Source organism: Schistocerca cancellata, chromosome 12, assembly GCF_023864275.1.
Source record: "Schistocerca cancellata isolate TAMUIC-IGC-003103 chromosome 12, iqSchCanc2.1, whole genome shotgun sequence".
Classification (NCBI taxonomy): domain Eukaryota; kingdom Metazoa; phylum Arthropoda; class Insecta; order Orthoptera; family Acrididae; genus Schistocerca; species Schistocerca cancellata.
In genome coordinates, this window is record NC_064637.1 from 103,638,469 (window position 1) to 103,657,942 (window position 19,474).

At 45.0% G+C, this 19,474-nt stretch overlaps 1 protein-coding gene across 1 annotated transcript in view; it reads left to right on the forward strand.

Moving 5' to 3' along the window:
- Positions 1-19,474, forward strand: part of LOC126109565 (probable cytochrome P450 304a1) — a 135,402-nt gene that overhangs the window by 59,520 nt on the left and 56,408 nt on the right. Inside the window, exon 3 of the mRNA XM_049914587.1 lies at positions 16,607-16,770. Coding sequence (XP_049770544.1) covers positions 16,607-16,770 — 164 coding nt within the window. The remainder of the gene's footprint in view (positions 1-16,606; positions 16,771-19,474) is intronic.

The window sequence follows — 19,474 nt, forward strand, 5'->3', positions numbered from 1 at the left end:
GTAGAAAATCACGTGAACAATGCGCTGACCTCTCGTGGTGATTTCGAGAACTTTTCAAAACACCCTCGTATGTTCCAAATCCCACTGAAAATCGACATTAGTGATGTGTGTGTGTAATTAAGCGGATTACTCCTATTTTAGTTCTTGAGTATTGGTATTACCCGTGCAATTTACCAGTCTCTTGCTATGCATCTTTCGTCAATCGAGCGGTTGTACATGATTGCAAAGTGTGGGACTAATGTACACTCCTGGAAATGGAAAAAAGAACACATTGACACCGGTGTGTCAGACCCACCATGCTTGCTCCGGACACTGCGAGAGGGCTGTACAAGCAATGATCACACGCACGGCACAGCGGACACACCAGGAACCGCGGTGTTGGCCGTCGAATGGCGCTAGCTGCGCAGCATTTGTGCACCGCCGCCGTCAGTGTCAGCCAGTTTGCCGTGGCATACGGAGCTCCATCGCAGTCTTTAACACTGGTAGCATGCCGCGACAGCGTGGACGTGAACCGTATGTGCAGTTGACGGACTTTGAGCGAGGGCGTATAGTGGGCATGCGGGAGGCCGGGTGGACGTACCGCCGAATTGCTCAACACGTGGGGCGTGAGGTCTCCACAGTACATCGATGTTGTCGCCAGTGGTCGGCGGAAGGTGCACGTGGCCGTCGACCTGGGACCGGACCGCAGCGACGCACGGATGCACGCCAAGACCGTAGGATCCTACGCAGTGCCGCAGGGGACCGCACCGCCACTTCTCAGCAAATTAGGGACACTGTTGCTCCTGGGGTATCGGCGAGGACCATTCGCAACCGTCTCCATGAAGCTGGGCTACGGTCCCGCACACCGTTAGGCCGTCTCCCGCTCACGTCCCAACATCGTGCAGCTCGCCTCCAGTGGTGTCGCGACAGGCGTGAATGGAGGGACGAATGGAGACGTGTCGTCTTCAGCGATGAGAGTCGCTTCTGCCTTGGTGCCAATGATGGTCGTATGCGTGTTTGGCGCCGTGCAGGTGAGCGCCACAATCAGGACTGCATACGACCGAGGCACACAGGGCCAACACCCGGCATCATGGTGTGGGGAGCGATCTCCTACACTGGCCGTACACCACTGGTGATCGTCGAGGGGACACTGAATAGTGCACGGTACATCCAAACCGTCTTCGAACCCATCGTTCTACCATTCCTAGACCGGCAAGGGAACTTGCTGTTCCAACAGGACAATGCACGTCCGCATGTATCCCGTGCCACCCAACGTGCTCTAGAAGGTGTAAGTCAACTACCCTGGCCAGCACGATCTCCGGATCTGTCCCCCATTGAGCATGTTTGGGACTGGATGAAGCGTCGTCTCACGCAGTCTGCACGTCCAGCACGAACGCTGGTCCAACTGAGGCGCCAGGTGGAAATGGCATGGCAAGCCGTTCCACAGGACTACATCCAGCATCTCTACGATCGTCTCCATGGGAGAATAGCAGCCTGCATTGCTGCGAAAGGTGGATATACACTGTACTAGTGCCGACATTGTGCATGCTCTGTTGCCTGTGTCTATGTGTCTGTGGTTCTGTCAGTGTGATCATGTGATGTATCTGACCCCAGGAATGTGTCAATAAAGTTTCCCCTTCCTGGGACAATGAATTCACGGTGTTCTTATTTCAATTTCCAGGAGTGTATTAGCTTACTCTCAAAGGAACCTAAGTGGTATCCAACGTGGAATAAAGTCAAATCTTCATTAAGTGCTTTAAGCTGCTTCGGTACACCATGGGTATCAACTTCTAAGTTACTTAGTTGGTAGTTGTTCTTGACTGGAATTCTGAAATATTTATGTCGTCTTCTTTTATTAAGTAATTGCACAAAATTGTTTAGTAACTCTTCTTTAGGGGTGTTGCCATCAGTAGTACTACCATTAGTATTAGTGAAGGTGATGCTTGTGTTTTGCCACTGGTGTAGTTTACATACGACCAGAGAGCTGACTCAAAAGTTCCTAGCAGACATAGCAAAAAATGATTCAAATGGCTCTGAGCACTATGCGATTTCACTTCTGAGGTCATCGGTCGCCAAGAACTAGTTAAACCTAACTAACCCAAGGACATCACACACATCCGTGCCCGAGGCAGGATTCGAACCTGCGACCGTAGCGGTCGCTCGGTTCCAGACTGTAGCGCCTAGAACCGCACGGCCACTCCGGCCGGCCAGACTTAGCAGAGCATGTCATCCGCAACGGAGGGAAATCTTCAGACCTAAAAGTATCTTGGGTGTACTCAAGTGAGCTTTATGGGACCGTTAGTTTTAACAATATACAAGTTGTGTCTGAAAAGTTCGGTGAGTGGTCTCCGAAAATAAAGGAAACAGGAGTTACAACAAAATACGTTTACTGGCCTTCAAAGCAATTACCATCAGCTACAACACACATCTGTCATCGGTTGTAAAGCTGTTGGAAACGCAGATAATGCTCAGTTACAAAACAAGGCTGCTACTTGTTTGCTATTGGCAACTTAACATATACTTGATTACATCGGCGTTTTTCAACGAAGTGGTTACCTACATCTCTAAATATGAAATTCTGTTTACGGTGCATTAATATTTCTCATGCTACTTCGTAACAGTCACTGAAATTGCCAAGTAGCTAAATGAACTTTGCAATCTTGGAAATCGCTCGAAGCACCGTGGTCATGCGTTGTTGGATATCGGCATCATCACGGGAGATGAGGCCAGGTGCTAGCAATACGATCCAAACATCAAGCGACAACCAATGGCATCGTATTTATCATCTTCTCCGGCTCTCTCAGGTAGAAGTTCGTGATGAATCATGCCCTTGCTGTCAAAAAAGACGATCAACATCGTCTTAATCTTGGGGTTAGCGATTACTGATTAGTTTGAAGGCCAGTACATCTACATCTACATGATTACTCTGCAATTTACATGTAAGTGCTTGGCAGAGGGTTCATCGAACCACAATCATACTATCTCCCTACCATTCCACTCCCGAACAGCGCGCGGGAAAAACGAACACCTAAACCTTTCTGTTCGAGCTCTGATTTCTCTTATTTTATTTTGATGATCATTCCTACCTATGTAGGTTGGGCTCAACAAAATATTTTCGCATTCGGAAGAGTAAGTTGGTGACTGAAATTTCGTAAATAGATCTCGCCGCGACGAAAAACGTCTTTGCTTTAATGACTTCCATCCCAACTCGCATATCATATCTGCAACACTCTCAACCCTATTACGTGATAATACAAAACGAGCTGCCCTTTTTTGCGCCCTTTCGATGTCCTCCGTCAATCCCACCTGGTAAGGATCCCACAGCGCTCAGCAATATTCTAACAGAGGACGAACGAGTGTAGTGTAAGCTGTCTCTTTAGTGGACTTGTTGCATCTTCTAAGTGTCCTGCCAATGAAACACATCCTTTGGCTCGCCTTCCCCACAACATTATCTATGTGGTCTTTCCAACTGAAGTTGTTCGTAATTTTTACACCCAGGTACTTAGTTGAATTGACAGCCTTGAGAATTGTACCATTTATAACGGATTTCTTTTGGAACTCATGTGGATCACCTCACACTTTTCGTTATTTAGCGTCAACTGCCATCTGCCACACCATACGGCAATCTTTTCTAAATCGCTTTGCAACTGATACTGGTCTTCGGATGACCTTACTAGACGGTAAATTACAGCATCATCTGCGAACAACCTAAGAGAACTGCTCAGATTGTCACCCAGGTCATTTCTATAGATCAGGAACAGCAGGGGTCCCAGGACGCTTCCCTGGGGAACACCTGATATCACTTCAGTTTTACTCGATGAAATAAAATGTCGTGTAACGAGGGCCTCCCGTCGGGTAGACCGTTCGCCTGGTGCAAGTCTTTCTATTTGACGCCACTTTGGCGACTTGCGCGTCGATGGGGATGAAATGATGATGATTAGGACAACACAACACCCAGTCCCTGAGTGGAGAAAATCTCCGACCCAGCCGGGAATCGAACCCGGGCCCTTTGGATTGACAGTCTGTCGCGCTGACCACTCAGCTACCGGGGCGGACCTGATTTGCCGTCTGTTACTACGAACTGCGACCTTCCTGACAGAAAATCACGAATCCACTCGCACAACTGAGACGATACCCCGTAGGCCCGCAGCTTGATTAGAAGTCGCTTGTGAGGAACGGTGTCAAAAGCTTTCCGGAAATCTAGAAATACGGAATCAACTTGAGATCCCCTGTCGATAGCGGCCATTTCTCCTTGCGAATAAAGAGCTAGCTGCGTTGCAGCTACTACTCTGAAGCGCCAAAGAAACTGGTGTAGAGATGCGTATTCAAATACAGAGATATGTAAACAGGTAGAATACGGCGCTGCAGTCGGCAACGCCTATATAGGACAACAAGTGTTTGACGCACTTGTTAGATCGGTTACTGCTGCTACAATGGCAGGTTATCAAGTTTTAAGTGTGTTTGAACGTGGTGTTACAGTCGGCGCACGAGCGATGGGACACATCATCTCCGAGGTAGCGATGAAGTGTGGTTTTTCCCGTACCGTCATTTCACGAGTGTGCCGTGAATATCAGGGATCTGGTAAAACATCAAATCTCTGACACCGCTGCTGCCGGAAAAACATCCTGCAAGAACGGATCCAACGGCGACTGAAGAGAATCGTTCAACGTGCAGAAGTGAAACACTTCCACAAATTGCTGCATATTTGAAAGCTGGGCCATCAACAAGTGTCAGCGTGCGAACCATTCAACGAAACATCATTGATATGAGCTTTCGGAGCCGAAGGCCCACTGGTGTACCCTTGATGACTGCACGACACAAAGCTTTACGCCTCGCCTGGGCCCGTCAATACCGACACTGGACTGGTAATAACTGGGAACATGCTGTCTGGTCGGACGAGTCTCTTTGCAAATTGTATCAAGCGGATGAACGTGTACGGGTATGGAGACAACCTCATGAATCCAAGGGCCGTGCATGTCAGCAGGGAACTGTTAGAGCTAGTGGAGCTGTAATGGTGTGGGGCGTGTGCAGTTGGAGTGATATAAGACCCCTAATAGGTCTAGATACGACTCTGACAGGTGATACGTACGTAAGCGTCCTGTCTGCTCACCTGCATCCATTCATGTCCATTGTGCATTTCTACGGACTTGGGCAATTCCAGCAGGACAATGCGACACCCCACACGTCGAGAATTGCTACAGAGTGGCTCCAGCAACACTCTTCTGAGTTTAAACACTTCCGCTGGCCACTAAACTTCCCAGAGATTGATCATATCTGGGACGCCTTGCAACATGCTGTTCAGGAGAGATCTCCATGCCGGCCGCGGTGGTCTAGCGGTTCTAGGCGCTCAGTCCGGAACCGCGCGACTGCTACGGTCGCAGGTTCGAATCCTGCCTCGGGCATGGGTGTGTGTGGTGTCCTTAGGTTAGTTAGGTTTAAGTAGTTCTAAGTTCTAGGGGACTGATGACCACAGATGTTAAGTCCCATAGTGCTCAGAGCCATTTGAACCATTTTTGAAGATCTCCACCCCCTCGTACTCTTACGGATCTATGGACAGCCCTGCAGCATTGATGGTGCCAATTCCCTCCAACACTACTTCAGACATTAGACTTGTCCATGCCACGTATAGCTACGGCACTTCTGCGTGGTCGCGGGGGCCTTAGATGATATTAGGCAGGTGTACAAGTTTCTTTGGCTCTTCACTGTGGTATATAAATGACCTAGTGGATAACGTCTGAAATCCCATGAGGCTTTTCTCTTATGATGCTGTTGTGTACAGAGAAGCCGCAACGCTAGAAAATTGTAGCGAAATGCAGGAAGACCTGCAAAAGAACGACACTTGGTGTATGGACCGGCAATTGATACTTAATATAAACAAATGTATTACACAGAATGACACATTACTGCGTGGTTACACGATTGCAGAACAACGACTGGAAACAGTCAAATCCGTAAAATATCTCGGAGTACGTATATGGAACGTTTTAAGTGGAACGGATACTTAAAATTAAACGCAGGTAATGCAGATGCCACACTGAGATTCATTGCAAGATTCCTCAGGAAATGTAAAACGACCACAAATGAGTTAGCTTACAATATCGTGTTCGACCAATACTTGAATATTGCTCGTCAGACTGGGATCCGTACCAGATAGGACTGGCTCTACGCACTATGAGACTTTACATCTGAGATCATTAGTCCCCTAGACTTAGAACTGCTTAAACCTAAGCAACCTAAGGACATCACACACATCCATGCCCGAGGCAGAATTCGAACTTACGGCCGTATCAGCAGCGCGGTTGCGGACTGAAGCGCCTAGAACAGCTCGACGACCGCGGCCACCAAGACGCTGCGACGGAGGCGATCTGCATCACTGAGTGATTCACAGTTAAAAATCAGAGAACCTACTAGAAGAGTCTACAATTGCATTGCTTCCTCCTAAGTACAACTCGCGAGAAGACCACGAAGATAAAATGAGAGATTCAAGTCACACAGAGGCTTACCAACAGCATTTCTTCCCGTGAACCATTCGCGAATGGAACAGCGTCAGAGGGAAGTGTCACTGGTACACAAGGTACCCTCCGCCACACATCGCAACGTGGCTTGCAGAGAATAGATTTGGATTAGAGGAAGAACCTCTACGCTATTAAACAAATCGAAGTATACATCAATGAATGAAAAGCAAATCACAAACCGTCAACATGCTGCTAAGTGTTATTCATTGTTGTTGTTGTTGTTTTTGTTGTTGTTGTTATTGTTGTTGTGGTCTTCAGTCCAGAGACTGGTGTGATGGAGCTCTCCATGCTACTCTATCCTGTGCAAGCTGTTTCATCTCCCAGTACCAACTGCAATCTACATACTTCTGAATCTGCTTAGTGTACTCATCCCTTGGTCTCCCTATACGATTTGTACCCTCCACGCTGCCATCCAATACTAAATTGGTGATCCCTTGATGCCTCACAATATGCCCTGCCAACCGATGCCTTCTTCTAGTCAAGTTGTGCCACAAATTTCTCTTCTCCCCAATTCTATTCAATACCTCATCATTAGTTATGTGATCTACCCGTCTAATCTTCAGCATTCTTCTGTAGCACCACATTTCGAAAGCTTCCATTCTCTTCTTGTCTAAATTATTTATCGTCCACGTTTCACTTCCATACATGGCTTCCCTCCATACAAATATTTTCAGAAACGACTTCCTGACATTTAAATCTAAACTCGATGTTAACAAAATTCAAAAGGTTCAAATGGCTCTGAGCACTATGGGACTTAACATCTATGGTCATCAGTCCCCTAGAACTTAGAACTACTTAAACCTAACTAACCTAAGGACATCACACACATCCATGCCCGAGGCAGGATTCGAACCTGCGACCGAAGCAGTCCCGCGGTTCCGGACTGAGCGCCTAGAACCGCTAGACCACCGCGGCCGGCACGATGTTAACAAAAAATGGCTCTGAGCACTATGCGACTTAACTTCTGAGGTCATCAGTCGCCTAGAACTTAGAACTAATTAAACCTACCTAACCTAAGGACTTCACACACATCCATGCCCGAGGCAGGATTCGAATCTGCAACCGTAGCGGTCGCTCGGCTCCAGACTGTAGCGCCCAGAACCGCACGGCCATTCCGGCCGGCTCGATGTTAACAAATTCCTCTTCTTCAGAAACGCTCTCCTTGCCATTGTGTGTGTGAAATCCTGTGGGACTTAACTGCTAATGTCATCAGTCCCTAAACTTACATACTATTTGACCTAAATTATCCTAAGGACAAACACACACACTCATGCCCGAGGGAGGACTCGAACCTCCGCCGGGACCAGCCGCACAGTCCATGACTGCAGCGCCCGAGACCGCTCGGCTAATGCCGCGCGGCTTTCCTTGCCATTGCCAGTCTACATTTTATATCCTCTCTACTTCGACCATCATCGGTTATTTTGCTTCCCAAATAGCAAAACTCCTTTACTGCTTTAAGTGTCTCATTTCCTAATCTAATTCCCTCAGCATCACCCGATTTAATTCGACTACATTCCATTATCCTCGTTTTGCTTTTGTTGATGCTCATATTATATGCTCCTTTCAAGACACTGTCCATTCCGTTCAACTGCTCTTCCAGGTCCGCCGGCCGCTGTGGCCGTGCGGTTCTAGGCGCTTCAGTCTGGAACCGCGTGACCGCTACGGTCGCAGGTTCGAATCCTGCCTCGGGCATGGATGTGTGTGATGTCCTTAGGTTAGTATGGTTTAATTAGTTCTAAGTTCTAGGGGACTGATCACCACAGATGTTAAGTCCCATAGTGCTCAGAGCCATTTTCTTCCAGGTCCTTTACTGTCTCTGACAGAATTACAATGTCATCGGCGAACCTCAAAGTTTTTATTTCTTCTCCATGGATTTTAATACCTACTCCATATTTTTCTTTTGTTTCCTTGACTGCTTGGTCAATATACAGATTGAATAACATCGGTAATAGGCTACAACCCTGTCTCACTTCCTTCCCAACCACTGCTCCCCTTTCATGCCCCTCGACTCTTATAACTGCCATCTGGTTTCTGTACAAATTGTGAATAGCCTTCATTCATTCTTACGTCGGCAAAATTTAATCGAGTAAATTAGTAAGAAAGTTCCTACTTCGGAAAATCAGCTGGCTGCTCAGTTACAAAACAAGGCTGCTGCTTGTTCTCTATTGGCAACTTAACATTTACCTGGTTACATCAGCATTTTTCAACGAAAGTGGTTACCTACGTCGTTAAATATGAAATTCTGTTTACGGTGCATTAAAATTTCTCATGCTACTTCGTAACAAACACTGATGTTGCCAAGTAGCTAAATGAACTTTGCATTTCTTGGATCTATAAGAGATAGACAATACGACCAATCGCGGTTCCACTCAAAAGTAATCATCAAACGCGTTAAGAAATGTACCCCACTGGGAGACGAGACGATCAATTCCTCTTCCTAGAACGCGGCCGGCCGCTGACGAATCCACACCGGCACCCACTCTTGCAAAACATGATTCAAATGGCTCTGAGCACTATGGGACTTAACATCGGAGGTCATCAGTCCCCTAGACGTGGAACTACTTAAACCTAAGTAACATAAGGACATCACACACACCCATGCCCGAGGCAGGTTTCGAACCTGCGACCATAGGGGTCGCGCAGTTCCAGACTGAAGCGCCGAGAACCGCTCGGCCACAGCGGCCGGTCCACTCTTGCACTTCCTCATTCGACTAAAACCGATGTCCACGTACGTCTTTCTTCAGGTCGCAAAAATGTGAGAATCACACTGTCAATGATCCAGGCTGAACGCAGGATTTCTCAGTGCTTCCAAACCAAATGTCACAGGGATATTTTAAATGCCGTAACACTTCAGTTGGCCAAGCATATCTTTTTGTTTTGTACTTGCAGTGTTTTATTTTTGAAATATAGTACGTGACTTCGATGTTTCTGACAGTGTAGAGCATTTGAAAGTATCTGCGGTAATTGAGTTTCAAAACTTGACAACTACCTCTTCTCTCAATAACACAGAGCAATCTGTGTCTGACTAGGACAAGCTACTGTAATCGTAGGAATTATCCTTCTTTTATCCTCGCTTCTGTTCAGTTCTACGGTTATTTGTTTTAGAAGAACATGCGACTAAACCTGCTGTAGGCACGTATTTAAGAAAGAGTAAAATTTCCCACGTGCATTGTCTTCTTTATAAATTCCTTCCCACCGTTATTTGATGCAATGAATTTGTCTAGGTTTATCACGATGGCCGAATAGCGAGATGTCCTGTACTGAGCACGCATAAAACTATTATATCAGTTCCAAAAAGGTAGTTAACACAGCCGCTGAGAGGCGATTCTGAACAAAAGTTCACAACATTTATTACTGGCTAGATTGTACACAGTGTCGAACTCTCGTTTGAAGAGCGCCGGCGTCTACTCGCCTGACCCCTGCTGTTTAGGCAACCCCTCTGCCTCTGCTGTACGGCGTGGAGCCTCTGCCCCTGTGGATACAGCAACGCGAATGTCGTCGGAAGTAACACACTCCTTATCTCCTCTCGAATGTGGGCACTCTGGATTTTGAGAGTGAGGTGTCCATGGTGCACACGGCCTGTCTTTTTCCATCACTGCAGGTTCTTGAGGGTATCTGTGACGCAGACAGTCAGAGACATGAGTCCAAGGTTTTTTAAAATGGAGTGTCTGCACAGTAGTTTGACTAGACGCTGTTGGAATGCGTGGAAGAACATGCATAAATAAGCACCTGTTGATCTTTGTAGCCACCTGCCCCGGGTTTGCTCAGGCAATACTCACTATCTATAGCACGACGACTTGTCTCGTGTAGCGGCAATCAATGCTTCCATACTAATAGTATAAATGTGAAAGTAACTCAATCTGTTACGTTTTCCTGACTAAACTGCTGAACCGATTTCAGTGAAATTTGACGCGTGGATAGCTACAAACGTCAATCGGAGTAGTTCGCTGTCGTAATAAAGAAGAATCAGCTAGCATTCAAAAGAGGATACAGCAAGGTTGCTACCTACTCGCAAACTTCCCATACTTATTTAATCTGAAGGCAATCCACAGGGTGAGAGAAGAAGTAAACATAGGAGTAACAACTTATGGAGATACGGTAAACATGCTGAGATTTGCCGATGATATACGAGCACTAACTGCAGAAAGTGAAGGACACCCGCAAAAAAACCCAAACACAATGGATAGAATAACGGAGGAGGAATTCCATATGACAATAAACGCGCTTAAAGCAAAAGTTCTAGTCTGGAGTGAAAACAGAGAAAGCAAGACAGCGGTTAAGTTGAAAAATGAAACAACTGAGGGAATAACCGAATTTACGAGGGTTGACTGAAAAGCAATGTCTCCACCTTCGTAACTCTTCAACAGTTGGCAACATTGGTATGTGGCAGGTTCTGGCTTGTTCCGTAGCCTCTTCTCTACACCTCCAGTTGGCAGGAAGCCTTAGTATTGAACGGTAGTGTTGTTACAGTGTAAAGTATGGAATCTATATTAACAATTTGGGAGACAATCTAAGCAGCCGTCTTCGGTTGTTTGCAGATGACGCTGTCGTTTATTGACTAATAAAGTCATCAGAAGATGAAAACAAACTCCAAAACCATTTAGAAGAAATATCGGAATGGTGCGAAAAGTGGCACTTGACTCTAAATAACGAAAATTGTGAGGTCATCCACGTGAGTGCTAAAAGGAACTCGTTAAACTTCGGTTACACGATAAATCAGTCTAATCTAAAAGCCGTAAATTCAACTAAATACCTAGGTATTACAATTATGATAGCACTGCTAAATTTCAGACAGTTTCCCATGTTCACGGATGAGACATCTCTCAGATGAGATAGTGCTTCCAACTATCACTACACCCATGTCTGGAGTGACGAAAATTCATTTGCTATTATCCTCACAGATCACCTGGAACAGTTATTTATTAACTTGTGGACTGGGATTGTACACGAGCAAGTAATAGGATTAGCAATGCCTGCTTTCCCAGCGCTTTAAATGTATAAAGCCGTCATAGGTTACCAGGCAACTCGCGGCGTCGTGTCGTCGCAACATTTCGACGAGTTTCCTGCACATCACCTTCAGGCAAAGTGTTGGGTTCATGTTCAGTTCGTTTCGATATTGTCACTGGACCACAGACTCCTCTGCAAAGGTCCACCAGGTGAGACAGTCGTGTGCCTCTGGAAGAGTGTAGGGAGTGGCTTTTGGAGAATGTATGGGTGTCGAGTCTTGGTGTGGGATAGGCAGGCAGTACCAGCAATCGAGGCTCAGATCCCCTCCACCCTCCATCCCTTTACCGCCACCAGCCTTGACACATCTTCTGGAGTCACGTAACTGCTCCACCCGTTGGGCCGTCAGCAGAGGACACTTTACCTGAAGAAGACTAGCATGACATTCGTCGAAATGTTGCGACGACACAACGCCACACTTCGTCTGGTAATCCGAGGAGATTTCATCAACAAACTAACGGGAGATCATTTGCCGACACCCCATCTGAACGGTGCATGTTACCTGGTGTTCATCTGATGCGTGTTGTTCTCAGAGACACTCTGCAGTGGAATGTGTTCTGTCTCCAAGGTAAGCTACTGCCATTAGGTGTTCAGGGGAGCTTTTGAGAAGTCTGGATCATAGGAGAGAGAGATGTACTGGCGTCCTCACGAAAAGGAAGGTTGCTGGTTCAAATCCAGGTTTGGGCAGCTGTTTTAAGCTGCCAGGAAGATTCCAACTCTCAGTTTTTAAATAGTTTAGGTATTAAATCTTCTCACTACCACGAATCAAAACTCGTAATATACAGTGCTTGAAAGATTTTCTTTTCAAACACACTTGAAATCAGTTTTAAAAAAGGCACTGCAGATCATATTTACTCCTGTGTTTATTTAGTTTGTAGCCCATCTTGTCATTGTCTTCAGTTGCCCAAAATATAATACAATTTATATTAATTTACAGTTAATTTGTGCTATTTTCTGATGTGTCGTGGTATGGGAAAACTTAACATAAACGTAAGGTAAGCAGAGCTCAAAGGCTGCAGGGAGTGAAAGCGTTGACCCAAATGAGGTTACAGTTTCAAACACAATTTAAGATTCAACATCACGGTCTGAAGGACCCAACACCTTTGATTAATTATTGAGCAATACAATAAGTTACTGAAAGGAATAACTTTAATCATTCGGCCAGAAGGGCCAATCAAATATAACCACAAATCTTGTTTCGATAATGCTACAAGAATGCAAAACCAACAGTTAATTTACTTCGTCCAAAGGAGCAGTAAAGACCAAAAGACAAATTCATATACCAAAGGTTTTTTTTAATGAAACAAGCTAACAAGATAAAATTAATAACCAAAAAGGGGTAGTGACGTCGCCACTCGGCCTGAAGGCCCTGAATATCAGTAGTAATAAATATTTGAGAATGGTTGAAGTTAGTGAGTTAGCACTTAAAACCAGCCCGTGCTCCTCACCACTAGGAAAAATTTACTATCAGCTGTGCTAGGACTGCCTGCTTTAGCAATATGGCACAGACCAGCAGAACAACTAGAAACTTCACCAACGTGGCGAATCGTGCACACAGGGCATAACAGCAACTCTCTATAACACATGAAATAAAAATTACTAAACATTGAAACACATGGTTCAAAATATAACGCCTATCGAGGCAGGAACTGTTAATGACGCCCACTGGCCTTCGTAAATCTTCGACTCAGTAAATGTGACGGCCAGCACTAAATAATAATACCACTCAACAAATTGTAAAATACAAGGTCGTTATTGCACTTGGGTCAGAATAAAATTTCAATGACAGGTAATATTTTAGATTCAATTATTAAGGCATAGAGAGTTAACACTATTTTCTAGTGATAGTTACACTTGACAATATAACAGCAGATCATTGAATCGGGATTTCGGGCACGCCTGAGCCTACTAAAATTGCGAAACACCATGGCACACGACCTTAGAGCAAAACGCACCCGACGACACGGGCAGAAATTGAGTAAGACACATCAAGTCAAGAAATTCTCACCGTTAGTCCAGAAGGCAGAGAAGCATTCGGCGACAGGTTGAATCAGCACCAACTCGAGTTATGACAATCGCCCCAGTTCCGCCATAGCAACGCGGACACGCCGCGTCAACAGTTGCCACGCCGAGCTTCCTTATCACATAGCCGTCCAGAACGACTGCCGCCGTCCCGAGTACACACGCTCGTAGCAAATCACGTGCGTTCACAGGAAGTTATACCACCTTTCCCGCAACATTACGCTGCCACACGACCGGAAACTAAACTCCCCGTCTCACTCCTGCAGCAGCACTCGATACTCTCGTCGTCAGCAGGTCTCTCCACAGAACGCAGCGCCGTCCGAAATTTAAAAGCAAACGGACCAATTGCGGCAGAGCAAAGCCAAGGCTCCGGAAGACGACACACCATACATAGGCAAAGATGAAGATGGCACGGTTAATTTTCATTTCTACTCGTATTTGTAGATCATTCACTATTCTAATTGATTTTCAACCCTACTACTAAATTTCACCTACGAGGTCCTGCCATAAGTTGATGAAATTTGTCTGCTCTAAAGGTGAATAACGCATTGTCATATCTTGCTCCCTGTTGCGCTCTTCAGTATGAAAACTCGTTTGACGCATCCCCCGAAGCAAGTCCATACTCTGCCCAACTTTTCATCTCTGTAGAAGTTTTGCAACCTACATCCATTTGAACCTGCTTACTGTAATCAGGGTTTGGCGTCCCTCTACAGTTACAGCCCCCTCCACCTCCCTTACCAAACTATTTTTTGATGCCCCATCGAGTACCCTATCAACTGATCTCTTCTTTCAATCAATTTGGGTCTTAATTTGTTTATTCCCAATTCGATTCAATGCCTCTTCATTAGTGACCCAATCCACCTATCTAATCGTCAACATTCTTCGACAGCGCCACATTTTTCTTATTGTCTGCTGTTTATCGACATTTAATTTCCATATAAGGCTTCACTTCTTATAAATACCTTCAGAAAAGACTTCCTAGTACGAGGGTAATCTTAAAAGTAAGGTCTCCTATTTTTTTTTATAAGTGCAGAAGTCTGTTTGTGTGGCAGTTGGTCACACTGTTATGAAGAGTGCTTCACGCGCTAAGTGTAAACATGCGCACGCCGCGCTGAGGCGCTCAGTCTTGGCTTGGCAGCCGTTGAGAATGGAGCTCCCGTTGGATGTTGGCGCAAAGTGCGAATTGCGCACAGTTATTCGGTTTTTGAACGCAAAGGGCACTGCGCCGATTGAAATCCATCGCCAATTGACGGAAGTGTATGGTGAGTCGTGCATGGATGTCAAAAATGTTCGTAAGTGGTGTAGAGAGTTTGCAGCTGGTCGGACCGAAATTCACGACGAACAAAGGAGCGGGAGACAGTCAACTTCTGAGGAGACAGTGTTGAAGGTTGAGCAAAGCATGCGTGAAGATCGGCGGACGGCCCTGGATGATCTCTGCACGTTGGTTCCTGAGGTTTCGCAAAGCACCGCTCACAGAATTTTAAAGGAGGTTCATAACTTTCTGAAAAGCATGGCCGCGAGCTGATATGACATGGACATACAAAAACTGCCACAGCGTCTACAAAAATGCATCGACAGAAATGGTGATTCTGTCGAAAAATAGCTAAATGTTCAAGCTGTAAACTGATGTAAACCATTGTAGAAATAAACAGGTCTATGTACTTATAAAAAAATAGGAGACCTTACTTTTGGGATTACCTCGTAGCTACAAAGGGCGTGCAATAAATAATGCAACGCATCTTTTTCCGAAAGCAGGTTGGCTTTATTCAGGATTCACCATATTATTCCCCACTCTTTTTGCTACAAAACCCTATTTTTCAATATAACCTCCGTCCAATGCGACTGCCTTGCGCTACTTTATTGGGAGAGCCTACGTGCCTGCATGATGGTACCCTACTGGTCCACGTCAGAGTCAACATCTTGCTGCATCAATAACCACCCCAAATCGATGTTCTGCGCCGGCCGATGTGGTCGAGCGGTTCTAGGCGCTCTAGTCTGGAACCGCGCGACCGCCACGGTGGCAGGTTGGAATCCTGCCTTGGGCTTGGATGTGTGTGATGTCCTTAGGTTAGTTTGGTTTAAGTAGATCTAAGTTCTAGGGGACTGATGACCTCAGATGTTAAGTCCCATAGTGCTCAGAGCCATTTGCACCATTCTTTTTCGATGTTCTGCTTTCCACAGAGTGCAACCTTCATTGAGCAAAACAGATAGAAATCTGAAGGTGCGAGATCCGGGCTGAATTACAACTTTTGCAGGCGAAACTGGCCGAGAAGAAAAAGTGTTGCATTACTTATCGAAAGTCTCTCGTAAATTCATATTCAGTGTTGACAAATTTCTCTTTTTCAGAAATGCTTTACTTGGTATTGTCAAACTATGTTTGATGTCTTTATTTCGGTCACTGTCTATTATTTTTTCAATTGAAATAACAAACGTCGTGTACTACTTCTATTATCCCTTTTCCCAAACTTCATTTCATTTGATTGAACTACATTCTATTATGGTCGTTTTACTTTTGCTGATGTTCAAAAATGGTTCAAATGGCTCTGAGCACTATGGGACTTAACATCTGAGGTCATCAGTCCCCTAGAAGTTAGAGGTACTTAAATCTAACTAACGTAAGGACATCATACACATCCATGCCCGAGGCAGGATTCGAACCTGCGACCGTAGCGGTCGTGCGGTTCCAGACTGAAACGCCTAGAACCGCTGGGCCACTGCTGATGTCCATCTTATAACCTATTTTTAAGACACTATACAGTCTACTCAAGTGGTATTCCAACTCATTTGCTTCTCTGACAGAGTTTCAGTGTCACAGACAAGCTTCGCAGTTTTAACTACTTCTCCCTGCACTTGAATCAACTTTCCAAGTTTCTCTGTGGTTTCGTTTACTGCTTGCCCAATGGACATAGTGAGCAAAATTGGGGACAGGCTACAACTCTGGCTCGGTACCTTCTCAACCAGTTCTTTCTTATTATATCCTTCGATGCTCGTAACCCTGCAGTCTAAAATGTTTAAAGACCTTTTATTTTTAGTGACAACTAACTTCCAGAACGCCTGTTGCGAGCACGTTTGTCGCCTTTCCGCAGGCATCTTCTTCACGGAGGGCCCCCGCTGGCTGGAGCAGAAGCGCTTCTCGCTGAGAAACATGCGGGACTTCGGGTTCGGCCGCCGCTCTGAGAAGCTGGAGGCGGAGATCGCGGCGGAGCTGCGAGACCTGGTGGAGCTGATCCGTGGAGGCCGCGAGGACCAGGTGCGTCTGGAGCCCAGCCTGTCCATCTGGTTGCCAAGCTACTCAGCAGTGTCCCTCTGTTACGATGCCCAAAGTTTTTCAAGTTGCTTTGACGTCAGATCCTCGGTGTCGCCAATGAATGTGCCAACAATTTAAAAAATATGGAACTTTCAGCATTGCACCGTGTCAGCAATCTTAAGTATTGAAATAATTATGAAAAATCCGCCTCGATTGCACACACAACCTGGTGTTTACCTAGGTTTCAGCTTGGGTAACCACGCCTTCTTCAGAACAAATATAAAACAGCTTGCCTAGTATCGAAATAATTATGAAAAATCCGCCTCGATTGCACAAACTACCTGGTGTTTACCTAGGTTTCAGCGCGGGTAACCACGCCTTCTCAGATCAAATATAAAACAGCTTGCCTAGTATCGAAATAATTATGAAAAATCCGCCTCGATTGCACAAACTACCTGGTGTTTACCTAGGTTTCAGCGCGGGTAACCACGCCTTCTCAGATCAAATATAAAACAGCTTGCCTAAATAGGCATAGTCAAAGGCTAAAATCAACACCTACAGCGGTAAGACCCCATAAAATTTTTTTTTACAAATACACAGGCTCTCCACCGAACTGAGGCACCATAGGCTGCTCACATGCGCGGCTATCGAAATCACGCGCACGCGCGCGGCCAGGAAACTCTCTTCTTATGCATGGGAGCGGGATTACAAAGTTAACACGGATCGGGAACTAATTGATTGCCCAAAGTTGTCGCTCAAAAAGCAAATTGATCAAATGATAAAAGCAATGATGCGGGAATTGACACATATTTAATAGCAACGCACGACAAACTTTGTGCACGGATGCTAAATCAGCGCCGGCATAAGTGGCCGTGCGGTTCTAGGCGCTGCAGTCTGGAACCGCGAGACCGCTATGGTCGCAGGTTCGAATCTTGCCTCGGGCATGGATGTGTGTGATGTCCTTAGGTTAGTTAGGTTTAACTAGTTCTAAGTTCTAGGGCACTAATGACCTCAGAAGTTGAGTCCCATAGTGCTCAGAGCCATTTGAACCATTTTCTTGCTATATCAGCCACAAGCGAATATGGAGGCCCTAGAATTAAGTAGAAATTACAACTAATCTAAAAGGATAGCTACACTAAGGACGTTATTGTTAACGGATAAAACCGCACTAATAATATCTGAAGCAGAAACAACCATAGTCGCTACATCCCCATAATACTAAGCGGCCGACCAGGCCGTAATCAGAAGACGTTAAAGATTTATAACATACCTTGGCTCCATGATCTTATAATTAGATAGAAGCTGTAGAGTTGCTCTTGGGGGACGAAAATAAAAAGAATTTTTTACTTTTTTTGTCGAAAAAGTGAATATTTTGGTGGGCCACTTGGCAACAGAATCAGGGATTGATTACACTATTATAATAACATACATTGAGCATTAAATACCTGAATAAGAGCAGCATATTGATATATATATTTGAGATCGTTCGGAAGAAACATTATCATTTCTGTGCATTTTTATAGTCGCGATGTAGTCATACCCGGATCAACACTAAGGGACCAGAAGATTTATGGGCTTTAAAAGAAATGCAACACTACACAATTAAAAAAAAATTGGCTCAGAAATAATAGGAAAACGATAATGTTCCTTCTGCCTCATGCTGCGTCCGGCCCGTCAGCGTGATCGTAATTTCTGGTGATGAACTAACACAAATTAATTATCAATTGATTGAATGAGGAGATGGAAATAATCAAGGTTAATTTACTAAAATAAGCTCACTTACATGTAACCGTACCTTTTCATATTAAATTACAGTAGATGACCATTGTGGTTAAATACTTTATACATAACAGTCAAAATGTCCTCGTGATGCTGCCTGTTCGTAATCAGTTACCAGAAACTACATGCATTCTGATTGAAAAAAAATAACATTTAGCATTTTCACTCAATATTTTCACATAGAATATAAAATACAGTTGCGGAACGCAGCAAGTCCGCGTCCGCCTCTCATGGAATACAAACAGTAAAAGGTGAGGCGCCAAACGCATCATTTGTCTTGAAACAACAGAATTCTTTTTTATACCATTAATCGATACATGTACATAGAGATTTACAGGCACCGCGCAAGAACGGCAAAGATAAAGAATAATAGATTCTGTCGCTGCTATGCGATGGTTCATTTCTTTTACTTTACAATTGTTCGATAACTTTAGGCCATCAGGCGTTTACTATTGAGCGTATATTAATGTTTGTGAGGCGAAAATTACTAATATTACAAAGCCAACGAAGATACATAAAATACCTCCTAAAAGCCTGCAGCAATGAGAAAATACAAATGGTGTTCTTCTTGACTATGCTTATTTAGGCAAGCTGTTTTATATTTGTTCTGAAGAAAGCATGGTTACCCACGCTGAAACCAGGTAAACACCAGGTAGTTTGTGCAATCGAGGCGTACTTTTCATAATGATTTAAAAATATGGTATTTTCGATTTCAGCCGTAAGCTGCACCCGTGGGCGTACGCAGAAATTTTTCCAAGAGATTGTTCTAAAACGGCCATCATCGACACATTAATGAGCCAAACGATTACAACCATTTGCCAAGCTGCGACACTGTCGCGAATAAAACCGTGACCCGTATATACAATAAGTTTCCTTTAACTTACGCCTATGGTCACAAACGTTTTGTTAGCAGATTACCGGTTTCGGT